This window comes from Pezoporus wallicus, unplaced genomic scaffold (genome assembly GCF_028554395.1).
Source record: "Pezoporus wallicus isolate ANWC-B61680 ecotype Strahan unplaced genomic scaffold, APGP_CSIRO_Pwel_v1 contig_6732, whole genome shotgun sequence".
In the NCBI taxonomy this organism is placed as follows: domain Eukaryota; kingdom Metazoa; phylum Chordata; class Aves; order Psittaciformes; family Psittacidae; genus Pezoporus; species Pezoporus wallicus.
In genome coordinates this window covers 3,278,094-3,298,297 of record NW_026638638.1, presented here as the reverse complement: position 1 = coordinate 3,298,297, position 20,204 = coordinate 3,278,094, and the positions used below count along the sequence as shown (strand labels likewise).

The following is a 20,204-nucleotide window of genomic DNA, read 5'->3' as shown; positions in this document are numbered from 1 at the left end:
AAGGTCAACTTACTATGTGACAATTGTGAAGAATCACCCCCATAACAGACATTCTGAATAGTTTGTGTCAAAATTGTGTGGCTGAATAAGTCTAATACAGAGTTTAAAAGATTAAATAAAGACAGTTTTCATGTTCAGGTCTTTAAAGACAAAATTCAAAATGCAAACTGGGTGAAAACATAATAAAACTCCCCTCATCTGCATATAAATTACTTACTGAGACAAAGGTGGGTGGAGTAGCAGGGATTTCTGCAGCCACAGGAACTCTGGCAGTTTCTGTCACCTAAGTTGTTTAAAACACAGTTAATAAACACTTAACAAAGCCAAGGACATATACAGCAGAATTTAGATAAGAAATTAAAGAAAACTCTTTGCTTGTCATAGGTAAATATTAGGTCCTTGGAAGGATTTATGTAAAACAAAGAGAGAAAAATCAGCAGAATGCTGCAAAAGAAGAAAATTGCAGTGAAAAAACATAAAACAAGTGAGGCTATGCTATGTTTTTGAGATGTAAGTCAGTCAAAGTGATGGAAATTTGCTTAATAACATACCTTTGCTTCACCTTCTTTCCGTAACATCAAGTGTTCTTCCCACACTGCTTCACTTTTAACGCTTACACCTATCTCCTTTTTAGTCTCAGCATCATAATGACTTTTATAGGCTTCAGCAGCCTCTCCAAAAGGAAACTGTGGAGGGGCAACTGGCTCTGCTTTTATCCTGACTTCATGAGGCTTTAGCTGAGGTGGCTTCACAGGCTTGGTGATCTTTTGCACGGCAGAAGTAGCTGACAACTCTTTTTGCAGAGTAGCCATGGCAGATCCAGCTATTGAAACCTAAGGAACAGAAGAGGAAGAGTTACAGCTTTGTTGTTCTCTTGTTTTCAAAGGAAACATTAAAACATGCAATTCTTAAGCAGATTGCATATGTACCAGTTGCTTCCTTAGTCGCTTATTTGTTGATATTCCAAAAGCTACATATATGAAAATGAATTCTAGTTTTAGATTGAAGTAGTATAATACAAGAGATTTAATATCCTTGTATTATTTTTGATGCGTCTAACATTTTACTTTAGAATTTGATCTTTAAATTGTCAAGAAGCTCTTAAGCGCAACATAAGAAATGTCCTCTAAAATTATTTACTTGAGGCCTTAGCTTTCCATTTAATCAGTCTAATACTGCAATAAACAACACTACTAATTATGTAACTGTCATTGATTAAAAAAAGAGATTTCATAATGTTATTTTAGATGTAATAACTTTGGAAAACGTACATAAATCTTTCAAGAAAAAAAAGCTTAGGTAATTTTTATAGTGTTTAATTTTTTTATGAGGGGAAAAAGCATTTCACTTTTAAAGGTCCACGCAAAGAGAGAAAGTGTGCTTGAATGAGAAAATTAATTGAATGGGAACTTTTAATTAAATGTGAAGGACCTGAATAGAAGAATAGGGAAAAAACACTTTAAAATGGATAGTGTAATATTATACAGTCTGGATCTTTTCTACTGCAAAAATTAGCTTATTATGTAGTAGACTGCAAGGAAGAAAGAAGCAATATTTATAATGTGCTAGTGAAATGATGCACATAAGATTGAAAAGGGATACTTCTGCTCTTTAAAAAACATAAGATTCATGATACATTTATGATTTCACTGTATGACATGGTGTATTGAAGCTGCATCCTTATACAGATGATAAGCTTTGTTAAATACTAATAATTACAAATCAAATGTTAGCAGTTCATGTATCTGTTTACAGCACTGCTGTAAACAAAAACAGTTGCAGAGAGCAGGCAACTCTTCTTGGGAAAGCACCATACTGGAGCAGGAGGAAAAGCCTTTGGAAAGGGTGACCCACTTGTTACTATAAAGGAGCATATTATTCTTGGATGCAGTTTTCACTTCCTACCTCATATGTATGATCTGGTTTAGGAACAGCAATTTTGGAGACTGAGAAGTGAGGACTTGTTGTGCGAGGTCGTGGGTGTTCAACATGAATTGTTTTCTCTGTCTTAGCTTCTGTTGCTCTTTTTATCTACACAAAGCAATGAAAAAAGTTTTTGAGAATTTGATGCTGTTCTCCAAACTGAAACAAATTTCACTGGGACACAGCTTTTGGAAAAGAATGCAATGCAAACTGATGTCTAACCTCTGTTGATATCTGAACTTCCTTCTTTTCAGCAGCAGAGATATGTTTCTCAGGAGGAACACATACAGTTTTAACTTCTTTAGTGACAACATGGCGTTCTGCTGGGGCCTCAGCGACCCGGTCTGTCACAGCAGCAACCCGGTCTGTTACTTGCTCTTTATAGCCATATTCCAAAGTTTTCTGCTTTACATAAGCTTCATCCACTTGTTGCTGTTCCCAGGGTGATCGAACACGCGCCTGATCAACTGCGGCAACAACTGTAGCTACAGCTTCAGCCCTTTTTCCAGCTTCAGTCTATGGATAACATTGGCAAAATTCATACAAATATTCATCATTATATTAAAGGCTTACATATACGGCAAATATTTATAAATATAATGCTCAGTAAAGTATATTACAAAAAAAGAAAGTGTGCATACATATGCAAAAGTAATAATGTAAACATCAAATATGTTCACCCATAAATACATTGCAGAGTCAGTAGACTCAGACATAGACATAGTCTTTTCTAAGTTCTATCTATGCATATTCAGAAGACAGCTATGCTTGTGTGCTTTATACATATCAATATTTGTATGCAAGCTCTCTTTTAATGCTTCATAGTCACATTTACGGCTACTTTTGGCAGGTATGTACATGTACACATAAAGTCAGTATGCTGATCAGCTCCATAAAACTGTTAGATGCTACTAAAAATGTAGAGAATGTGTCTAGCATCTGATATGAATGTATTTACTATGGAATATACCCATAAAAAACTTTACCCCAGGCATATTGGTTGTTTCAGGGCTAATTATCAAATGATTTTACAAAAGAAGGAAACCCGAGTTTTCTGAGGAATTGGAAATAACACATTTGCAGCAGGAATTTTCTTTTTTTCTTATATACTGTCAAATTCTGTGTTATCAGGGTCTAAATTTTTGCCCTGTCAGACAACAATAGGTAATAGGACAGTCACTACTGGTGTTTATTATTGCTGTCATAACTGATCTGGATGTAGCAACAAAGCATATCCTATTTATGCCTTAGGATACCTTTCTAATGGATAACTTCATGCTGATTTTAAAGTCATTAACACCTTGAACTAAAATAACAAGTGAGGCTAAAATGTGATCATTTGCAGAGTTGTTTTTTTTTTATTAGTGCTTAGGTAACGAGGATGTCTTATTCAATATTATTGCCTATTTCAAAATCATTGTTTGTACCAATTTGAATTTTGCCCTAAATTTACATCATCTAACACGTAACTGCAGTCTCTTAGCAGTCTGATTCCTCTGAGCTTTATATGTTGTGCTCTTTTAATCATATTTTATAAAATTGTTTTATGAAGGTACCATACTTTTTCTAACAAAGTAGATAAATAGAATTACATAAAAGCTGCTAGCTTTTGTAGCCAATAGTTATGCTATTCTTCCACATATGAGAGTTCCTGGCTGTATTAAAATCAGAAAGCTTTTCTGCTGCGGGAGTCCTACAGGAAGAAAGCCATGTCTCCTAATGTCTGATTGTCAGAAGTAATAAATTGTACAGACTTGAATGGATGCTAAAGTTTGTATGATATAAAGAACATTGCAATTGAAACTTGAACAGAGATCAGCTGTTTCATCTTACAACCATAACATTGCAAGGAATCATCATGTAGAAGAAAAAATTTCATTCAGAAATTTGAACAAGTAAACATTACTTGATTGTCATTGGTAGCAAGTAGGCTTTCAGAGAGAAATCTGACTGTAGTCTTAGAAGTGGCGTTTCATAATATTCCTTTCTGTCTAGTGAGACAAAAACCTCTTTATCACCAGAAATTTAATCACACTGCCCCTGTTACTTGACAATCATCCAACTTGATGGGTATGTTATCAGGAATATTTGAAGGCATTCTAATGTACCCAAGTAGCTCTTAAAAGGTAAGGTTTGCAGATAAAACAAATTTTAACAATTCATTTCACATCTGCAACAACTATAGTCACCTGATCATAAGCTAGATGAATTTGTTCTTGCTTGGCTGTAATTTCTTCTCTAGTTCTGGACACTGTGACTGGTGCTTTGGTTTTATCAGTGGCAATAAGTTTCGGAGCTACAGTAGTTTTCTTAGCTTCCTTTTTAATCTAATTATTGTAGCAAAAATAAAAGTTTCAGTTATATATGATCTTGAAAGATATTTGAACAACAGAAAAGCATTTTGGAAGAGGAACAACTAAAAAGAAGGGGTTAGGTTCTTGTGCACTGCACACAGCTGTGTATTATACTATATTATTATACTCTATTATGCATACTGATAAGTATTGTCACACCCTCACACCTACTTAAGTAAAAGTAACGATTAAATTTTTAAAAAAAAGTTCAAATGCATTTCAAGAGTCAGTTATTCCATTCCAAATGTCAATCAGAAAGGAATTATGGGCATCCTATTAATGAAAACATTTAGGAGAACAAGATAGTATTGACAGTAGTTCTGGAAGTTTGTAAGTGGAATAAATCATAGAAAAAATGATCTGGAAATGTATAGTTAGTATTTTTTGAGTGACACAAGGTTTTTAAAGAATAGAGGATAAAAGAACAAATATAATATTGCTATTCACCTTTTCATGGGTTATGCTCACTTGTTCTTGTTTGGTAGCAATTCCTTCTTTACTTTTCGATATTATGACTGGTGGTTTAGGTTTATCAGTGGTAATTACTACCTTAGGTACAGAAGGTTTCATATCTTCCTTTGTTATCTATTTTTTATGGTAAAGAAAATAACAGTAATCAATTATGTCTGCTGTCAAAATTATACAGCTTTCCTGGAAAGTGGGATAAGGTTTCAGAATTTGTATTAAGAAGAGAAGAAAAGCACTTGAGAAATGGAATAATCCCTTTGTGCAGACCAAGCTATAGCATATTTTATATGCTAGCTGAACAAAGTCATTTAACATATTGCATTAATCTGTGTGTTAATTGTACTGTATCATTGTTTTGTAGAAACTGTTTTCTGCTTACAGAAAAATGAGTATTACTGACTTAATATTTGCTCCCATCAGTAGATGGAACTATTTCATCAGTTACTCCAACAAAGACTTCACAATATAGTCTAGCAGATACATTCAATACTCACAGAAATATGAACTTCATTAAATCAAACTGCACGCATAAATATTATATCATGAGAGATAACCTTTAAAATTTATCTCTAGAAATCTACCTTCAGACAAAAATCAGAGGTCATTAAGCATAAGATGAAGTTCTCTGTACCCTGACAGTAAAAGCCATAATGTTCAAAAGATCTGTAGGATTGGCAGCTGCACTCTTCCTCTGTAGACAGAGCAGCCCTGAAATCAGTAGACCTGGACCTGAGACACTGGGCTGGACTACCTTGCTTGATAAACTTTTCAGTTTATAATCTGCTCTTCATATATAAGCAGAGCAAAGATATGTAGCACAGCTGATGAAGAATGAGGTTTTATGAACTTTTTGGTGTATAACAGTGAGTTAAACATCTGTAATATTAATTTACCTTTTCATGAGCAATTTGCACTTGCTCGTGTCTGGTAGATATTTCTTCTCTAGATCTTGATATTCTTTCTTGTTCTTTGGCTTTGTCTGTGGCAATAACTACTGTGGGTACTGGAGTTTTCTCTGGTTGTTTTCTTACCTAGGTGTTTACAAATAAAGAAGTTTAAATGAAACATTGTTTAAAAGTATAAGGTACATGATTTTTGATACATTTGGAAAAGAGGATAAAACTAGAAGGGAAATAAAATGTTGAATTCTGGATTTCAAAATCATCTAGTCTGGAAACAACATCAACATAAATGGACTTTTTATAAAACATATATACACTAAGCATAAAAACAACACAACATTCCACAAATGATTGCTTTGCTACTGAAAGCAGTAATAAATAAAAAAAAATCTGATCAGAGAAAAACTGTCCTGCATCATAATCAGTTTGAGAAAGTATAGAATATTAAAATCAAGTATTAAGTAATTTTCATTTCGCCATCTTCAGCTATAATCTGCATATAAACATCTGATTTTTTTTCCAAGGTTGATTTCTATTTCTAAGTACTTTAAACATAGGTTACATTTCATTCCTCATGCATTTCTGCTAGAATGCAGAGGTAATATTTCTGTATAAAAGCTGATCTTCCATTACATCCCATTTGTCTGATAAAACACGTGAAAATAATCTGGATCAGTATTTTCAAAATGGATTTCAATGCAGAATGAGTTTTTGCTCCTTTTTTCTCACCCACTGTACTGCCAACAAACAAAGCAGGCTACAAATAGCAAGCTTAGAAACAAAATCAGAGAAAAAAACACCATACAATATATAAAAGAAAGATTTTTTTACTAAGTTAATGTTTTTCAAGTTTATCTATCACATCCTTCAGTATTAATGGAAGTGAAATAAAAAAGGAATCATCATCAAGGAGAGATAGGAGAATGATAGCAATGTAAACTAGTAACTAAGCATTTATGAGAAGCTAAAAATAGTATTGTGGTATGTCATTTTTCTTGTTCATAGGCTTGTCCTTTGAGGAGACATTAAATTTTTGAACAGAGTATGACAATCATAGGTAACATCTGTATTCACCTTTTCATGAGAGATGTGCCTTTGTTCTTCTGAAGTAACAATTTCTTCTCTAGTTCTCGATATTACTGTTTGTTTTGTGGCTTTATCAGTGGTAACTACTACTGTTGCCTCCTTTCTCATCTGATTTTTATAGCAACAAACAAAAAAACAAAGCCTTAAAATTCATTTTAACAATTTGATCATCAAAAGAAAGAGAAGGTAAAGTAAGAGAAAAGTGTAAGTGAAGGAAAAACACTAAGGGGGAATTATTTTATACCTAGCGGGTAAATTGTAAATGAGATATTAGAGGAAAAACTCCACCAGTGTCAGAATAATGTTAGAGAACAAATGACAAGGAAAAACACACGAACACTTCCATAGAAAGCATTCTTAAACTTAAAAACAGATTAAGAATAACTAGTTCCATCCTGCTATGGTGAAAAGCAATGGAAAAAGTGATTTTACAGTCATGCTTTTGTGGTGCACTGGGTAACGTCTTGTTAATTCCTCACAGTGAATCATGCCTTGTTTGCATGTTGGGTGAAGGGATAAAGGGGAAACCATAGAATGCCTATGCTCTATTTCTACCTGCTCCTGAACAGGCTGAACATGGACTGCAGTCATTGCTGTCCTTTTAGTAGTTTGCTCTACAACACTTGGAGCTGGTTCTCTCACCATGGCTTGATCCACAGCAGCAACAACCATAGCAACTGCTGCTGTTTTTTCACTGTCCTTTCTCACCTATATTAATCACATCAAAAGACATTTTTTCATGTTTTGCATTCAGAAGAAGGACAAAAATCAAGTACAGAGACAGAATGTTGCACAGAAGCATTTAAATACTTGCAGCAGAACTCTCAACAGCAGGTACACACACATTTTTATACACAGCCTTTCATTTAGCAAATCTAATCAGCTGTGATAAGTCCACACATAAAGCAAAACCAACGTTCTTTCAAAAAATAGACTTTACCTCTGTAGCACCAGTTGCAACCTCCCCAGCAGCGGCACCACTGACGGTAACTTGTTCTTGGACCCCATATCTTCCTTCCCATCTTTCTTCAGTTCTTATTTGGGTAGCACTTGTAGATACTCTTGTTTCTGTCATCTCGGCTTCTGTGGTTGCAGTATATCCTTCCTGCCTCCAAGGAGGAAGGACTTCGGCCCCACCTGTTGTCACTACATGTGTTTTGCGGATTGGAGATGGAGATTTCACTGGTCTAATAGGTGAGGTGGAGATTCTTCCAGCAGGAGAAACTGACCTAATATAAAAATAAAGTATTAATATAATTAATGTTTTGTCATACAACAGCAATTATACAAACGTGCCATTCAGCCTGGACTTGAATTCACTCCCCATTTAGGGTATCTTCACTTGTTTTATTTTACAAAAGTTTTTGAGGTGTTCTACTTGTATATTACACTTACCTGATTTTAACATTATGCCTAATGTGTGCTTTTGTCATACTCATAACTGTAACATATCTTCATAGTAGCTTAGTTAGATTCCCAAAAAGAAATAAGGGCAGATGTCAAAGTGCATTTCACTCAAGCACACATATTTAAAATAAATATATATATAAAAATTACTAGTTTCCATTTTCTCTATCATAATTCTCCTAATAGGTATAATATAAAAGGCTTACAGGCTGTGAGTATTACATATTACATTTGTGGTCCAGTCTCCATAGAGAGACAAAATGATTAGAGTAACTGCTTTTTGTAAAAAAATTTATGTGGCAGCCACCTAGCAACAACATAACTTTATGTACTGCTGCACCACATCTTATTTCTATGTGTTATCCCTTCATGTGTTCATGTTGCAAGAAAGATTCTGATCTATATTTTTCTCCATACTTGCATTTAAAATTTCCCCAACAATAATTGGAAGTCACTTAGAAAGTGCTAGTTTTTTAGAATATCAAAATTGAGAATTCAGTCCTGATCCTAACAGATAGTTTGAAAGCATTTCTTAAAATGATTTAATAAACTTTCTAAGTTACACTTCCTTTGAGATGAATTTTTTATACTGTATTTTCCAGGGACCATTAACATATTGCAGCAGTAGAGGGCAGCATCATGTTAATTTTTAGGTTTATTTTCTAACGTATGTCTAAAAGTGGTTTGACAAGCAGTGGAGTACAAACTTCCAGTTTCATACACACCGTAGATGGCACAATTGAATTATTCTTTCATCTGTGCAGCTTGTTAGTTATTGCCAGTTACTACTAATACATTTCTCCCTGTACTTGCAAGTTACTCTCAATGGGGCCAAATTCACCAGCTCTGCAGGGCTTCCAAAGCAGTTTCTCCTTACCTGCTTTCTCAGCACACACCTCCTGAGGTCTCCCAGACCATGAGCCCTGCTCTTTATATCACTTACTTTCCCCCTAAAACTCTTTATGCAGCAGAACTAAACGTTATTTTTCCATAACCATATTTACCTTACCTGCTTTAAAACATTTTTTCTGCATACACAAAGAATGTGTTCTTTCCATTCTGCTTGCCACTCATTAGAGTGCCATTGTTCTTTTCCCTGTTCATCTAAAATAATCAAGGACCAACTGCTTTACTGTTTTCTTCTCTTTCATCATGAATTTGAAGCTTTGAGTGCTATTTCAGCTGTAAGTAGAGCAATCAAACTGGATTTATTCTCTAAAGGATTTTCTTCCATATGTGATAGAAAGTTTACATAAGAGGCACACCCTTCTATAACAGTGGCAAATATAGTACCTTACAGCTCACCATCAGAATAAACACAGTTGTCATTAAGTCAGTGCGTTCTTCCATTTTATACTGTGCTGTCATTCTACAGCATTACTTCTGTATGTGAAAGTTGATTCAAAAGGCAATCTTGTTTGAAAGAATAAAAAGTTTACCTTACTGGTGAGGGTGTTGGTGCTCTGACATGTCTTACAGGTGACGGTGATTGTCTAACAGGTGATGGTGACTGCTGTCGTGCCATTTGTGCTTTTGCAGCAATTACTGGTGGGGTTGGTGATTTTGATGTAGGTCTAGGAATCATTCGTGGAGGTGCCTTATGTGGGAGCTGTTGGGCTGCTGCACCTTCTATGACCATTTCAACACTTGTAAGTGATCTGGCATCAAAGTGGGCTTCAGTCTTCTACAATGAAATCAAGAAAACAAGTCTGAGATACTGTAGAAATCGTTATCCACATTTTAACCTTATCAGCTTTGTTTTTGAAAAATATACCTTTTCAATTCTGGCTTGTCTTGTTTGTGAAATCTGAGCAGTCGAAACAATTGTCTTTGTCTTTTTAGCAGGAACGGCTTCTTCCTCACCTTTTGGAAGAAAAAACAAGATCAGGAGAATTGCAGATGGCAACAAACAACAAGCAGATGCAGAAATAAATGAATGGTCAATTTCCTTTGTATACAAATTTATATAAACAACAGAGAAAGTGTTGAGCAACCATGTGTTTTTCCTGCAGTATCTATAGACAGATAATTGTGAAAACAGTTGGAATAATATTTTTTCATTATTGTCATTAGAAAAACAAACAACAAACAAAACGAAACAGTCCTGGATCTCAAATATCTAAACATTCTGGAAGCCTGACTGAGTTAAAATCCAAGCAAGACTGCGCTAGGTAAAATGATTCACTGCTACAGTTCTCTAAGAACTGTCTTCATTCTTATCAGGCTCATTTACAAGACCATGCACAGTTACGCAGTCTAATATATATATTTTCTGTCAAAGACAGCTTATAAATGCAACTTTGTGAAATCTACAGAGCAAAATAAGAACAAGTGAAAGTATCCTCAGTGGAGCATCCTGTCCACTGAATCCTCAGTTTAAAGAAGACCCATTCTGGAGAAAAGCTCCTTTTAAATTCTCAGACAAAATCCTTTTGCAAATGTCACCAAAACACTGTTTATTCACAGCAAGTTAATAATGCTTGAGAAAGAAGTTATAAGTTGGCTTGTTGCCATAACTTTGATGAAGTGGTACATATTGTACCTTTACAACAATGAATGATCTCTTATTTTCATGGCTTGCAACTTCACCTCCTTTACCTTGAATTAGTAATTCAGCTGTTGAAGTAGCACGTCCCACATTATTTGTGGCATTTACTGAATAGGTACCGGAGTCTTCAGGATATGCTTCTGCAATTGTTAAGCTGTAAAGGTCTCCTTCTTGTATAATTTGAAAATCGGGGGAGCTTTGGATTTCTACTCCATCCCGATAAAACTTCACCACAGGTGTAGGGATTCCAGTCACTCTCACATCAAGTCGAACTTGACTTCCCTGCCTTGCAGTCATGCTCTGTAGTCGTTGTGAAAAGTTTGGTGGTGCTGTTCCAGCTGCAGTTTTATTGAAGAAATAAATAGAAAAGCAATAACATCTGTTAAAAAGAACTTTAAGGGCTAGATATTTTCATAGGTAGAATTGCATTAGATCTTTTTGTTTTTCACATGTTACTGACAGGTGATACTGCAGACTCAAACATTTAAAACAGAGTTGATTTGCAAAATGCAAACAATCTTAACTTTTTTTTCACATGTTTATTATTTCTGATATTTCTGACTATGCCCATGTGTGCAAAGATTTCTAGAATTAGAGATACATTGAGTATAACCATAGGTAGCAAGTGCAGTCTCTTGGGTATGAGCCTTTATGTGAGTTATTCTGTTAAATATCTGCAGAACTTTCTTTTCTTTTATAATTTCTTTTATACATAGTTTGAATAAAGCCACTGTGACAGATTACATGAGCAGAAGCTATGACAGAAGTTTGTAATTATGGCTGAGAGTGTATAAGATCAAGATTAAACTTTATACAATTAAGTGTTATATGTGTATAATGATGCTGTTAGAAAATACAAGCCAGAATACATGCTGAATTCTAGACTGCTTTAGGAAAACAAATTGGTTTGCTATTTCTTTTCTGATCATGTACTTTAAATCCAAACCTTTTTCATGAACTGACACTTCTGCTGTTGCTCTCTCTCACACTGCCAGCAGAGGGAGGTGCCTTTCTTTAGCTATTTCATACCTGTGACGAGTAGCTCAGCTGTACTAGTAGCTTGCCCAGATCCATTGGTGGCTTGTACGGTGTATCTTCCACTGTTTGCTTCTGTCACGGTGGGGATCACCAGTTTAGCGCGGCCATCACTAAACGAGATCTGCACACCGGGCAGAGTTGCAGCAGAAAGAACCTGGCCATCCCGATACCAGTTCACCTCAGGAACTGGGAAACCTAAAGAAAAAGGAATACAAAAGGAGAATAAGATTCTGTGAAATGCCAGATATCCAAAGTTACCATAATACTCACTCATGTATGCACAGTTATAGTGGAGTGCAATGGCATAGGCACAGATACATGATTGTAAGTCTAGTGACACAGTGGTAAAGGAATTTCTTTTTAGAAAGGTCTTTCAAATACACAGAGCAATAGAACAACTACATAGTCTACTGAATTTAGGAAATCACTTGAATAATGAGTGGACTGTAGTGTTTGGCAGTCCTGTTGAGGAATTGTTCATTGAAATTATGAGGGAGATGGACTAATGCACACGAGAATTCTTTTATTTATCTGTTAGTATCTAAGTAGTGTTTATTGCTAACAAAATTATCCAGTCCAATAGTTTGGAGACAAAGTAAAAATCAGAACTTCTGACCAAGTTAAGTAGTTGTCCTAACACTAAATGATTCAAAAAATGAAGTGACAGAAAAGTGACTGCTGTAGACATTAACATCAAGTGCTATTAATGTTTTGGAGGATTTGTTTCTTTTTTCTTGGAATGAATTCTGTTTTAGTTTGGTATCTTTTGTTGTTCAAACACACTATTCTTTTGTTGCCAGGGTTGTGAGCAAGACTCTTCTTGTCAGAAGAGTTTGACCTATATCTACAGCTGGTTTTTTAGTTTTAAATGGTGGGGTTTGATTTCTAATGGAAATTCTGTTTCCAGGTTTTTTACTCAGCCAACTCTACTGAGCAACTGAAATCCATTTGACAAACAGGCAAGGTTTTTAGGCAAGCCACATAAGGAGAACAGCTAATTTAAGGATATGGGTCCAGCTCAAAAGTTTTTCTGTAGTCCTACAACATCATTTCTCCAAAGTAAAAAATCCTTCAAATTTACTTTATTTACTTCTCATCAAGACTCTCAAGACAAATCACCAATTGCACTGCACTGCACACAGGCTCAGGAATGAGATCTGAAACTGCAATTGCTGGAGCTGCTCTACTTTTTCGATCTCCACTCTCTGTGGCTTGGAAAACCCCAGGACCACAGAATTCTGCTCCTTTCTAGAGTACCTCTCCTATAAATTCTCCTATAAATTAAAAGGAATTTAATTATCTGGGGGATCAATGTGTCAGGAATATGACTGTGTGAGACTAAAATGAAAGGGAATCTCAGAAATGTAGTCTGAAGCTTTTACTGGCTGTCTGCAGTCACACCATACCTGGTTGACAAAGTTTTAAATTTTACTCATAGTTGAAAAACTGATTTTTAGATATATACAAAATAGAAACACATACACGCAGAGTGTCTTATACTACTAGTATACAATAAGTTGAACATGATCATCATAAATACAAAGCATCCAGCAGATCCCACCGATTTCATCCAGAGCTAACATTTGTGCGAAGGAGTTTCAAAAATTCTTAAGCTTGGCAACCAAAAATCACTTTTTCAATAGAGAATTTCTTGAAACAAAATGTGGTATTTTCTTGGTGCAGCATCATATGATGATTAGCAAACATGGGGTTTGTGTGATAGGTTGAACAAAGCCTACATTTAAAAAAATTGAGTCTATTTTAATGCCTTAAAGTCATATGCTCAAAGGATTAAAAATTAGAAGCTGTTTTGAAAACCTGAGCACAAATTCATACTAAAAACCCCTGAACTTCACAAATTTACTAGGACTCTGCTAATCCCATGCCACAGGGCTAGGGACTGAAACATAAGATTTACCTCAGGTTACAGGTATTTTTGACTGGACTATGTAGAGTAAGGACTGACTTTAAAATGTGCCAAATGCCACTATGATTTGAATATTAATTATCAGGACGTTATTTTCATTTTTGAAACTGTCCTTTAGGTTTTTGAACTTTACTGATAAAATGAAGAAAATTAACCTGAAGGGCCTCAAATTCACTAATTTAGTAATTAAATTCAAATTGTCCTGACAATGATGTAAGTGAAAGGAACTGCCAACCTGTGTGCCATCTCTGTGTTGCTTTCAACAATATGTGGAGTGTAGGGCCGTCTTACATTGAGTAATGCAAAATTCAAGAAAGTTGAACTGATATTTTCGGTACTCAACTGGAGTACATGTTAGTTTTTTGTGAGCAAATTCAGTACCTGATCATTACTGTGGAGACATGAGGATGGGCACAGTTCTATTGCCATCAGCACGGCAGACTTTCTTGTCACTGACATGCTGCCTCATGTCCCCTCAGTAACTGCCCACCCAGTAGTGCTCCCCCCTGCGATGATGTGCTAGCTACTCTGGCATTTACTGCTTTTAGTCACGGGTTTGTGTGTTCTAAGCCAGGGGGAGGTGCGGGGTATTTTTGACTGATATCAAACCTTTGCAATGTGGCACTTAATTCATGGTCTGACAAAACAGTGCAATCATTTGTTCTAGTTTACAGACTGCAAAATTACGCCTCTGGTGGTTGTTAATATCTTCTGGTACTCTTAGATTAACTGGGCTGTGTTCGAATTGTATCTCTGTATTAATACTTGATTTGTATATAAACAGAGTTATCAGAGCTAAAAAGAAAGTAAATTTCAAAATCACAATAATTCATGGCAGGTAAGAAAGACAATGTAGCAGAATAAAGCCGTATAGTCCATTATTTATGCAATTAGTTCAAGAAATAAATCTTTCTTCATATTTTTTATGCATTGGAAAACTTAAATTACAAACCACTGTCAGATCTGTTAATCTTGATGGATACTTTTGGTGCAGAAAAGGTATTTCAAAATCTTACAATATAAATAAAAGCTAACAGAAGATTGCCTCACATGATATTTGGGACTAAAATGCAAATATGGTGTATACTCCTCATTGTAAGAAATCAAGTTCCCCTATCAAATAATCCATGATATCACCCAAATTAAAATAGCCAAAATCACACTCTGAGCCATAATATTAGTATATTCACTTGTTCTGGTGATAACTTTATGTATTCATAATAAGTATTGTAATCAGCAGTGGAAAGAAACTCTTAATTGAAAATTTACAGTGTACAGATAACAAGAGAAGGTCAGGGCAATTAATTGAGGAGTAGAGGGCCAAACAACAGAGTAAGGCATGAAAAAATATCATGGATATTGATTACATGACATGTTCAAACACCTTGTGTGAGTCAGTGCTATTCAAAGGGACCAAAGGAATGAACCACAGTGGACCTTAGATGTCAGAGATCATTATACTTGGACAGATCATGTGTTTGCACCTGTCACAGAGCATCTGGGTAGTGTTTTATGATATGTGGATCATCACATTGCTAATGCCTGTAAGACAATATAATTCCATCAGCAGGAGCATGTGTCATTTCTCCTTAGTCACTGCCGAGGTCAGAGGCACTCTTAGAACAGGGTGTTGGTCTTATGAAAACCAACTCAGCCTTATAACGTGAATAAGGGTTCTTGCATGGGATTTTGCACAAGATGAGGTGTTTGAATGGGGCGTAGACTGGCAAATGAGCTACCTTTAAAATTACGTGGTATCTTTAAATTACATCAGCAATTTAAATTATATTAATCCAGCCTTGAGCTACCATCATGATCATCATACACATCTATTATCTAGCAAACTAGGGTTTCTACTGTCTTCAGTAGCCATGTGGACCCAGATTTTGTGTTTTTAACCCCTCACTGACAGAACTCCAGAATGAAGTAAACTGAAAGGTGCAGAAGTTGCTAGAGTTAGGCTTAGAACTAGGTCAGTGAAGAACTACCATATGCCTTGCCTTCTGCACTATGATTCCTCATTCTGTCCAATCATCATCCAAACAAGTTCAGTCTTTTTACACTCACATGAAGTTCCCTTATTAGTACAATATGTATTTTTATGTAAATCATTAAATGCTATTTTCTCCCAGTTTTCATGGTTCTAACATACATGAGACTAGACACCAGTCTCATTGGCAGGATGATTCACTATTGCCTGGGAAGCCTTGTAACTTTATGCAGTGTGTTCATGGGTATCTGACAGCACCTCAGTGCTGATTACTACTGTATGATATGGATATATAGTCACATTTCAGCACTGGTCTTTACCTGTTCAGCTCAGATTACGATCTTTGAAAAGTTTTATCATTTGTCTTAGCATAAACGTTACCAAAAATAGTAACAGACAATAATCAATCTTGCAAGAATGAACGAAAACCTTACCACTAATATGAGCCTCAAAGGTTGCGGCACTACCCTCCAGTGCCACAACACTTTGTAACGGCTGCGTGAATGTTGGTGCTTTTGTCGTCATCTTTACAGGCACTCTGAAAGCAACATAAGTTTAGAAATTAGAAATCAATAGTGAAATTGTTATTATACACACATCCTTCTTGCTAGATTTTAGGAATATTTGTGATTATTTTCATAACAATTTATTCAGTTTTAAATCACGTTGACCTGGTGAAGCATTGTGATTGTGGGTTTAGAAAAATTGCATAGCAAATTACTCTTAGGGCTGACTTGGCTGAGTTGGATGTGAAAATGTTATATTTAGTGAAGCTGTGATTTGGCATTACAAGTATGCAGCAGGAGACAAAGTTCTGCTTGACTCATTGCATGACCTTCCACAGGTCTTCTAGCCTGTATTTGGCCATTAATCTTTACCTAAATAGAAAATAATCTCCATGTGGACTTTTTTTAAAGTATCTGAAAACGTTTTGTTGTGCAAACTGTTTACATTCTCCAGTAGGAGGCCAACAAGGTCACTAAGTAGCCACTGAAAAAAGTTTGAAAGTCTACAGTGTTTGGCATTTGATAATGAAAAAAATGCCAAGAGACTCTTACAAGCCATCTGTAAGTAGTGAATAATTTCATTTTGCACAGAAGCATACTGGCACTACAGATGTAGATAAAATTATACTCTTTCTTAGAGAGTATCTCAGTGGAATTTTGAATATGGGAAGACAGCTACCTTCGAAATGTGAGCTAGGATATAAGGTAGCCACTGACACTGATGGTTTGAACAACTGCAGATCCATGTGAAATCTGAAAGAAGTTTGCTTTCTCTTCTTATGACACAAGATCCTACTTTAAAATCGCACTCTCCTACTAGGAAAACTTCTGTATCAGGAATATTTTATATTTGCATGAACGCATTTATTTACTGATGTTGATTTGTCCAAGTTTTTTAATGCTGTTAATATCTTCTTAATAGTACCGGATATCTATACAAGTTACAATTTTTCTCATTAAAAAATTCCCCTGAGAGCATATCAGGTCTTACTAACTGAGATTTAACCCCATAATATTTCAAGTCAATCTCACACATTTACTGTTGTTTACTTTGACTTCTGTGCCTGATTTTGTGACAGTCCCAGGCTTAAACTTAAAAATTAATGAGAAAATGAAGTTTCTTTCACTATGAGCAAAATTTATGCTACCCTTTAAAGGCATGAGTTCCTTAATTGAAATCAGTGCCTGGTGCCTACATACAATAAGCACATAAGAGTTGAGCTGGATATTGTACTGAGATTTTTATCTGCTTTTTATTGCCTTTACTGGTTAGCTGGATACTCTTTCCAGCTTAACAGGGAAACAGCCCATTATCAAAGCTTTTCAGCTTCAAGAGTAAGGGGGAAATGAGTTCAAAGTAGAAACAAATGACCACCGTTTTATCCTAAAACAACACTAGTTTTCTGAGAGGAAGATGAAGACAAATATCTGTCACATGCTAAAACCCAGGGAAATAATCTGACAATATAATTAAACATTATGAAAATTTATATATATGTAATTTCCTGACTCCAAAATAGATTAAAAATAATTTAATTAAGTAGAATTGTCATTGAGTTCAAAAAAAGTTTATATGTTTCATTGTCTAGGCAAAATTCAGTGATGAAGCTCTGATCTTATAAGGCTTTTTGTATAATTAGAATTGAAAGTATGCATCTGAAATGTCATGTTCCAGAAATAACCTTCCTGGCTATGAATGACAGCAGACAAGTGTTCCAGAGCTGCCATGTAACTGATACCTTAGCAGTTGATTCCCTTAAAAAGTCATCAGTGCTTAGCTGATACCATGTGCATTTTATCAGAGCTATTCTGGGAGCTTCTGTTTATCTCTCAGTATCATAACCTTGAACACTCCCAATGAAAGGAGGTTTAAAGTTAAGCAGATGCTTCCATGCACATTTCAAATTTTAATTTGTAGTCTTTCACAATAAATATACTAGAAAAACTTTTTGCTGAGTAGTATCAAAACTTACACCCAGAAATTTAAGACATAATCTTCCCAGAAAATTTAAATGGTCTATGTCCATAGTCTGAAACCTACATCCCCCCCTGAAAAAAATTTGCAAATAGTAGATTGTATCAGGATTGTTAATGACAGATAAAATACTTATTCCACCATCAGAAACATGTTACTAACCTGATCTCTCAAAGTGCCTGTAAGAGTGGGCTAAGCCCAATGAAATCTTCTTAAACGACGTCCTTATCCAGAGTAAAATTTTGTTAGACAATCCCAGCATGAGAATTGTAGAGCCTCTAATCATAAAAACAAAACTACACAGTCTTGACAGTGTAGTTTTGTTTTTTTGCAATCCCTACACCCGAGGCGAGGCGGGGAATGCACGACTGCTCAGAAGTGCTAACATAGTTGTTTTGCTTTATATACCCCAGCTCTGCTGTCAGGTCTGCCTCATCATGTCACTGTCAACTCTGATTGGTTTCCTAAAAGAACGTATCTTGTGAGAGGGGATCCATTATGTGTAACCATACACCACCTGTTGGTTTGATTGACAGGGCTAATTTTGGAGGCACAGAAGGGATTCACTGAGGAAACCTCATCTGTTCCAAAAGTTTTGATTTATAAATCAGTCTTTTGTTATGTGCAGTTTACAAGATGCTGCAAATTTCCTAAGTCATAAGCAGAAGACAAAGTAATTAAGAAGCATTTTAGCACAGGATATGGACAAGTCATAATCATATCAGTGAGATTCAGCCTTACTTTCTTTCATTCTAAAACATCCAAGAAGCTACCAAATGCTCTGTCAATCACGAGACTAAATAAGTGAGCTGAGCTCAGACATGTGGCTGCACACTATTAGAATACACAGTTTAAATTATTTTTTCCATAACTTTGAATTCTAAAATTGCATTTGGTAATATAGAGATTTGTCATTTGCTTGTTTGTTTGTTTCAGAATTTTTCTGTTCACTTTTCCAAGTAGTTAAGCTTAAAAACAATAGCGTACAAAGTGCAGAAATACTAACTCTGTGAAATGAAATTAATACAGACAACTACTGTAATTTCTAAAAAAAAGCAGATTTTTAGCCTAATAGCTTATCTCTAGACCTGTGTAGTCCTTGTGCAGACCAGAGTTAATCGTCCATTGAATAGCTTATTAGTTTGTGAAGTTCCAATAGCGCAGCTTCATCAGTCAGTTCGCTTAATTGTGATATTAGAATTGTTGTCTCTGAAACAGAGGTCAGAGTTAGTAGACTATTCTTATTTATATCTGCAATGGGAGGTGTTTTACCACACCACCACATCAGCCTTGTTTTCCATTGTTGCCTTACTGAAAAACCCTTTTCCTTCCTTATGAAGTGGAATATCTATAATGCGTATCTAGCAAACTCTTTAAGCACATTACTGGCTCTTAAGACCAGCTATGTGCTTAAAGTCAAGCACATGCTTAGCTGTTTTGGTAAACAGAGGAGCTCTCCCGTTACCAAGATTCACATTGAAAAGTATCTCCCAGAGGATATCCAGAGAAGTAAGAACAGGATGGAGTTTTGTACTGTCATCTGCAGTTGTGCTTGAAAACAATCTGAGTGAAACCTCCAGCAGAAGCTCCAGAAAATGCCCAGGAGAGAGAATACTACTCCTATGGTTCCTGGGGTGTGTTATACTATAGATTTCAGGAAAAAAAAAAAAAAAAAGAAAGAACATATAGCTGCGATCTCATCAATAACCTCAGAAATCTGATCTGCCATGTAATTTATCCATCCCATAAAGTGTCAAATTTACGGCTACTCTTGGCATGCAGCAGTAATAACAGCAACAGAAAATGGAGGAATAGTCTTTTTTTATACTGGTACTATCTAACTACTAACTAACACAGAGAGTTAGTCAGAGTACTACAGCTTATTTCCAATTTTTGTTTCAAATAGAAGTCAGAGAGCCTAAACTCCCTGTATAAGACTTAGTATGAAAGCAAATGCAACTCTACATGTTTAGTGGGGAGGACAAGATAGCTTCTACTAAATGACAAAAAATGTCTACAGAAATCTGGGTATCTGATTTCTGATTCTAAATAGAGAATAAATTAGAATAAATTAGCAAAT

The 20,204-nt window shown here is 35.5% G+C and overlaps 1 protein-coding gene across 3 annotated transcripts in view; it reads right to left on the bottom strand.

Annotated features, from left to right (window-relative positions):
• TTN (titin) overlaps positions 1 to 18,501 on the bottom strand; it is a 253,429-nt gene extending 234,928 nt beyond the window's left edge. For 2 of the 3 annotated variants that reach the window (XM_057411684.1, XM_057411685.1), the window contains exons 1-16: positions 18,287 to 18,501; positions 16,078 to 16,181; positions 11,718 to 11,921; positions 10,739 to 11,026; positions 9,915 to 10,003; positions 9,580 to 9,824; positions 7,674 to 7,962; positions 7,289 to 7,441; positions 6,722 to 6,841; positions 5,639 to 5,776; positions 4,725 to 4,862; positions 4,113 to 4,250; positions 2,146 to 2,439; positions 1,906 to 2,031; positions 552 to 833; positions 218 to 283 (exon numbers count right to left, since the gene is read on the bottom strand). In XM_057411684.1, the coding sequence (XP_057267667.1) occupies positions 218 to 283; positions 552 to 833; positions 1,906 to 2,031; positions 2,146 to 2,439; positions 4,113 to 4,250; positions 4,725 to 4,862; positions 5,639 to 5,776; positions 6,722 to 6,841; positions 7,289 to 7,441; positions 7,674 to 7,962; positions 9,580 to 9,824; positions 9,915 to 10,003; positions 10,739 to 11,026; positions 11,718 to 11,921; positions 16,078 to 16,168 (2,661 nt within the window). In that variant the 5' untranslated portion in view covers positions 16,169 to 16,181; positions 18,287 to 18,501. The remainder of the gene's footprint in view (positions 1 to 217; positions 284 to 551; positions 834 to 1,905; positions 2,032 to 2,145; positions 2,440 to 4,112; positions 4,251 to 4,724; positions 4,863 to 5,638; positions 5,777 to 6,721; positions 6,842 to 7,288; positions 7,442 to 7,673; positions 7,963 to 9,579; positions 9,825 to 9,914; positions 10,004 to 10,738; positions 11,027 to 11,717; positions 11,922 to 16,077; positions 16,182 to 18,286) is intronic. The other variant, XM_057411686.1, reaches the window with a different exon arrangement.
• Between the last annotated feature and the right edge of the window lie 1,703 nt (positions 18,502 to 20,204).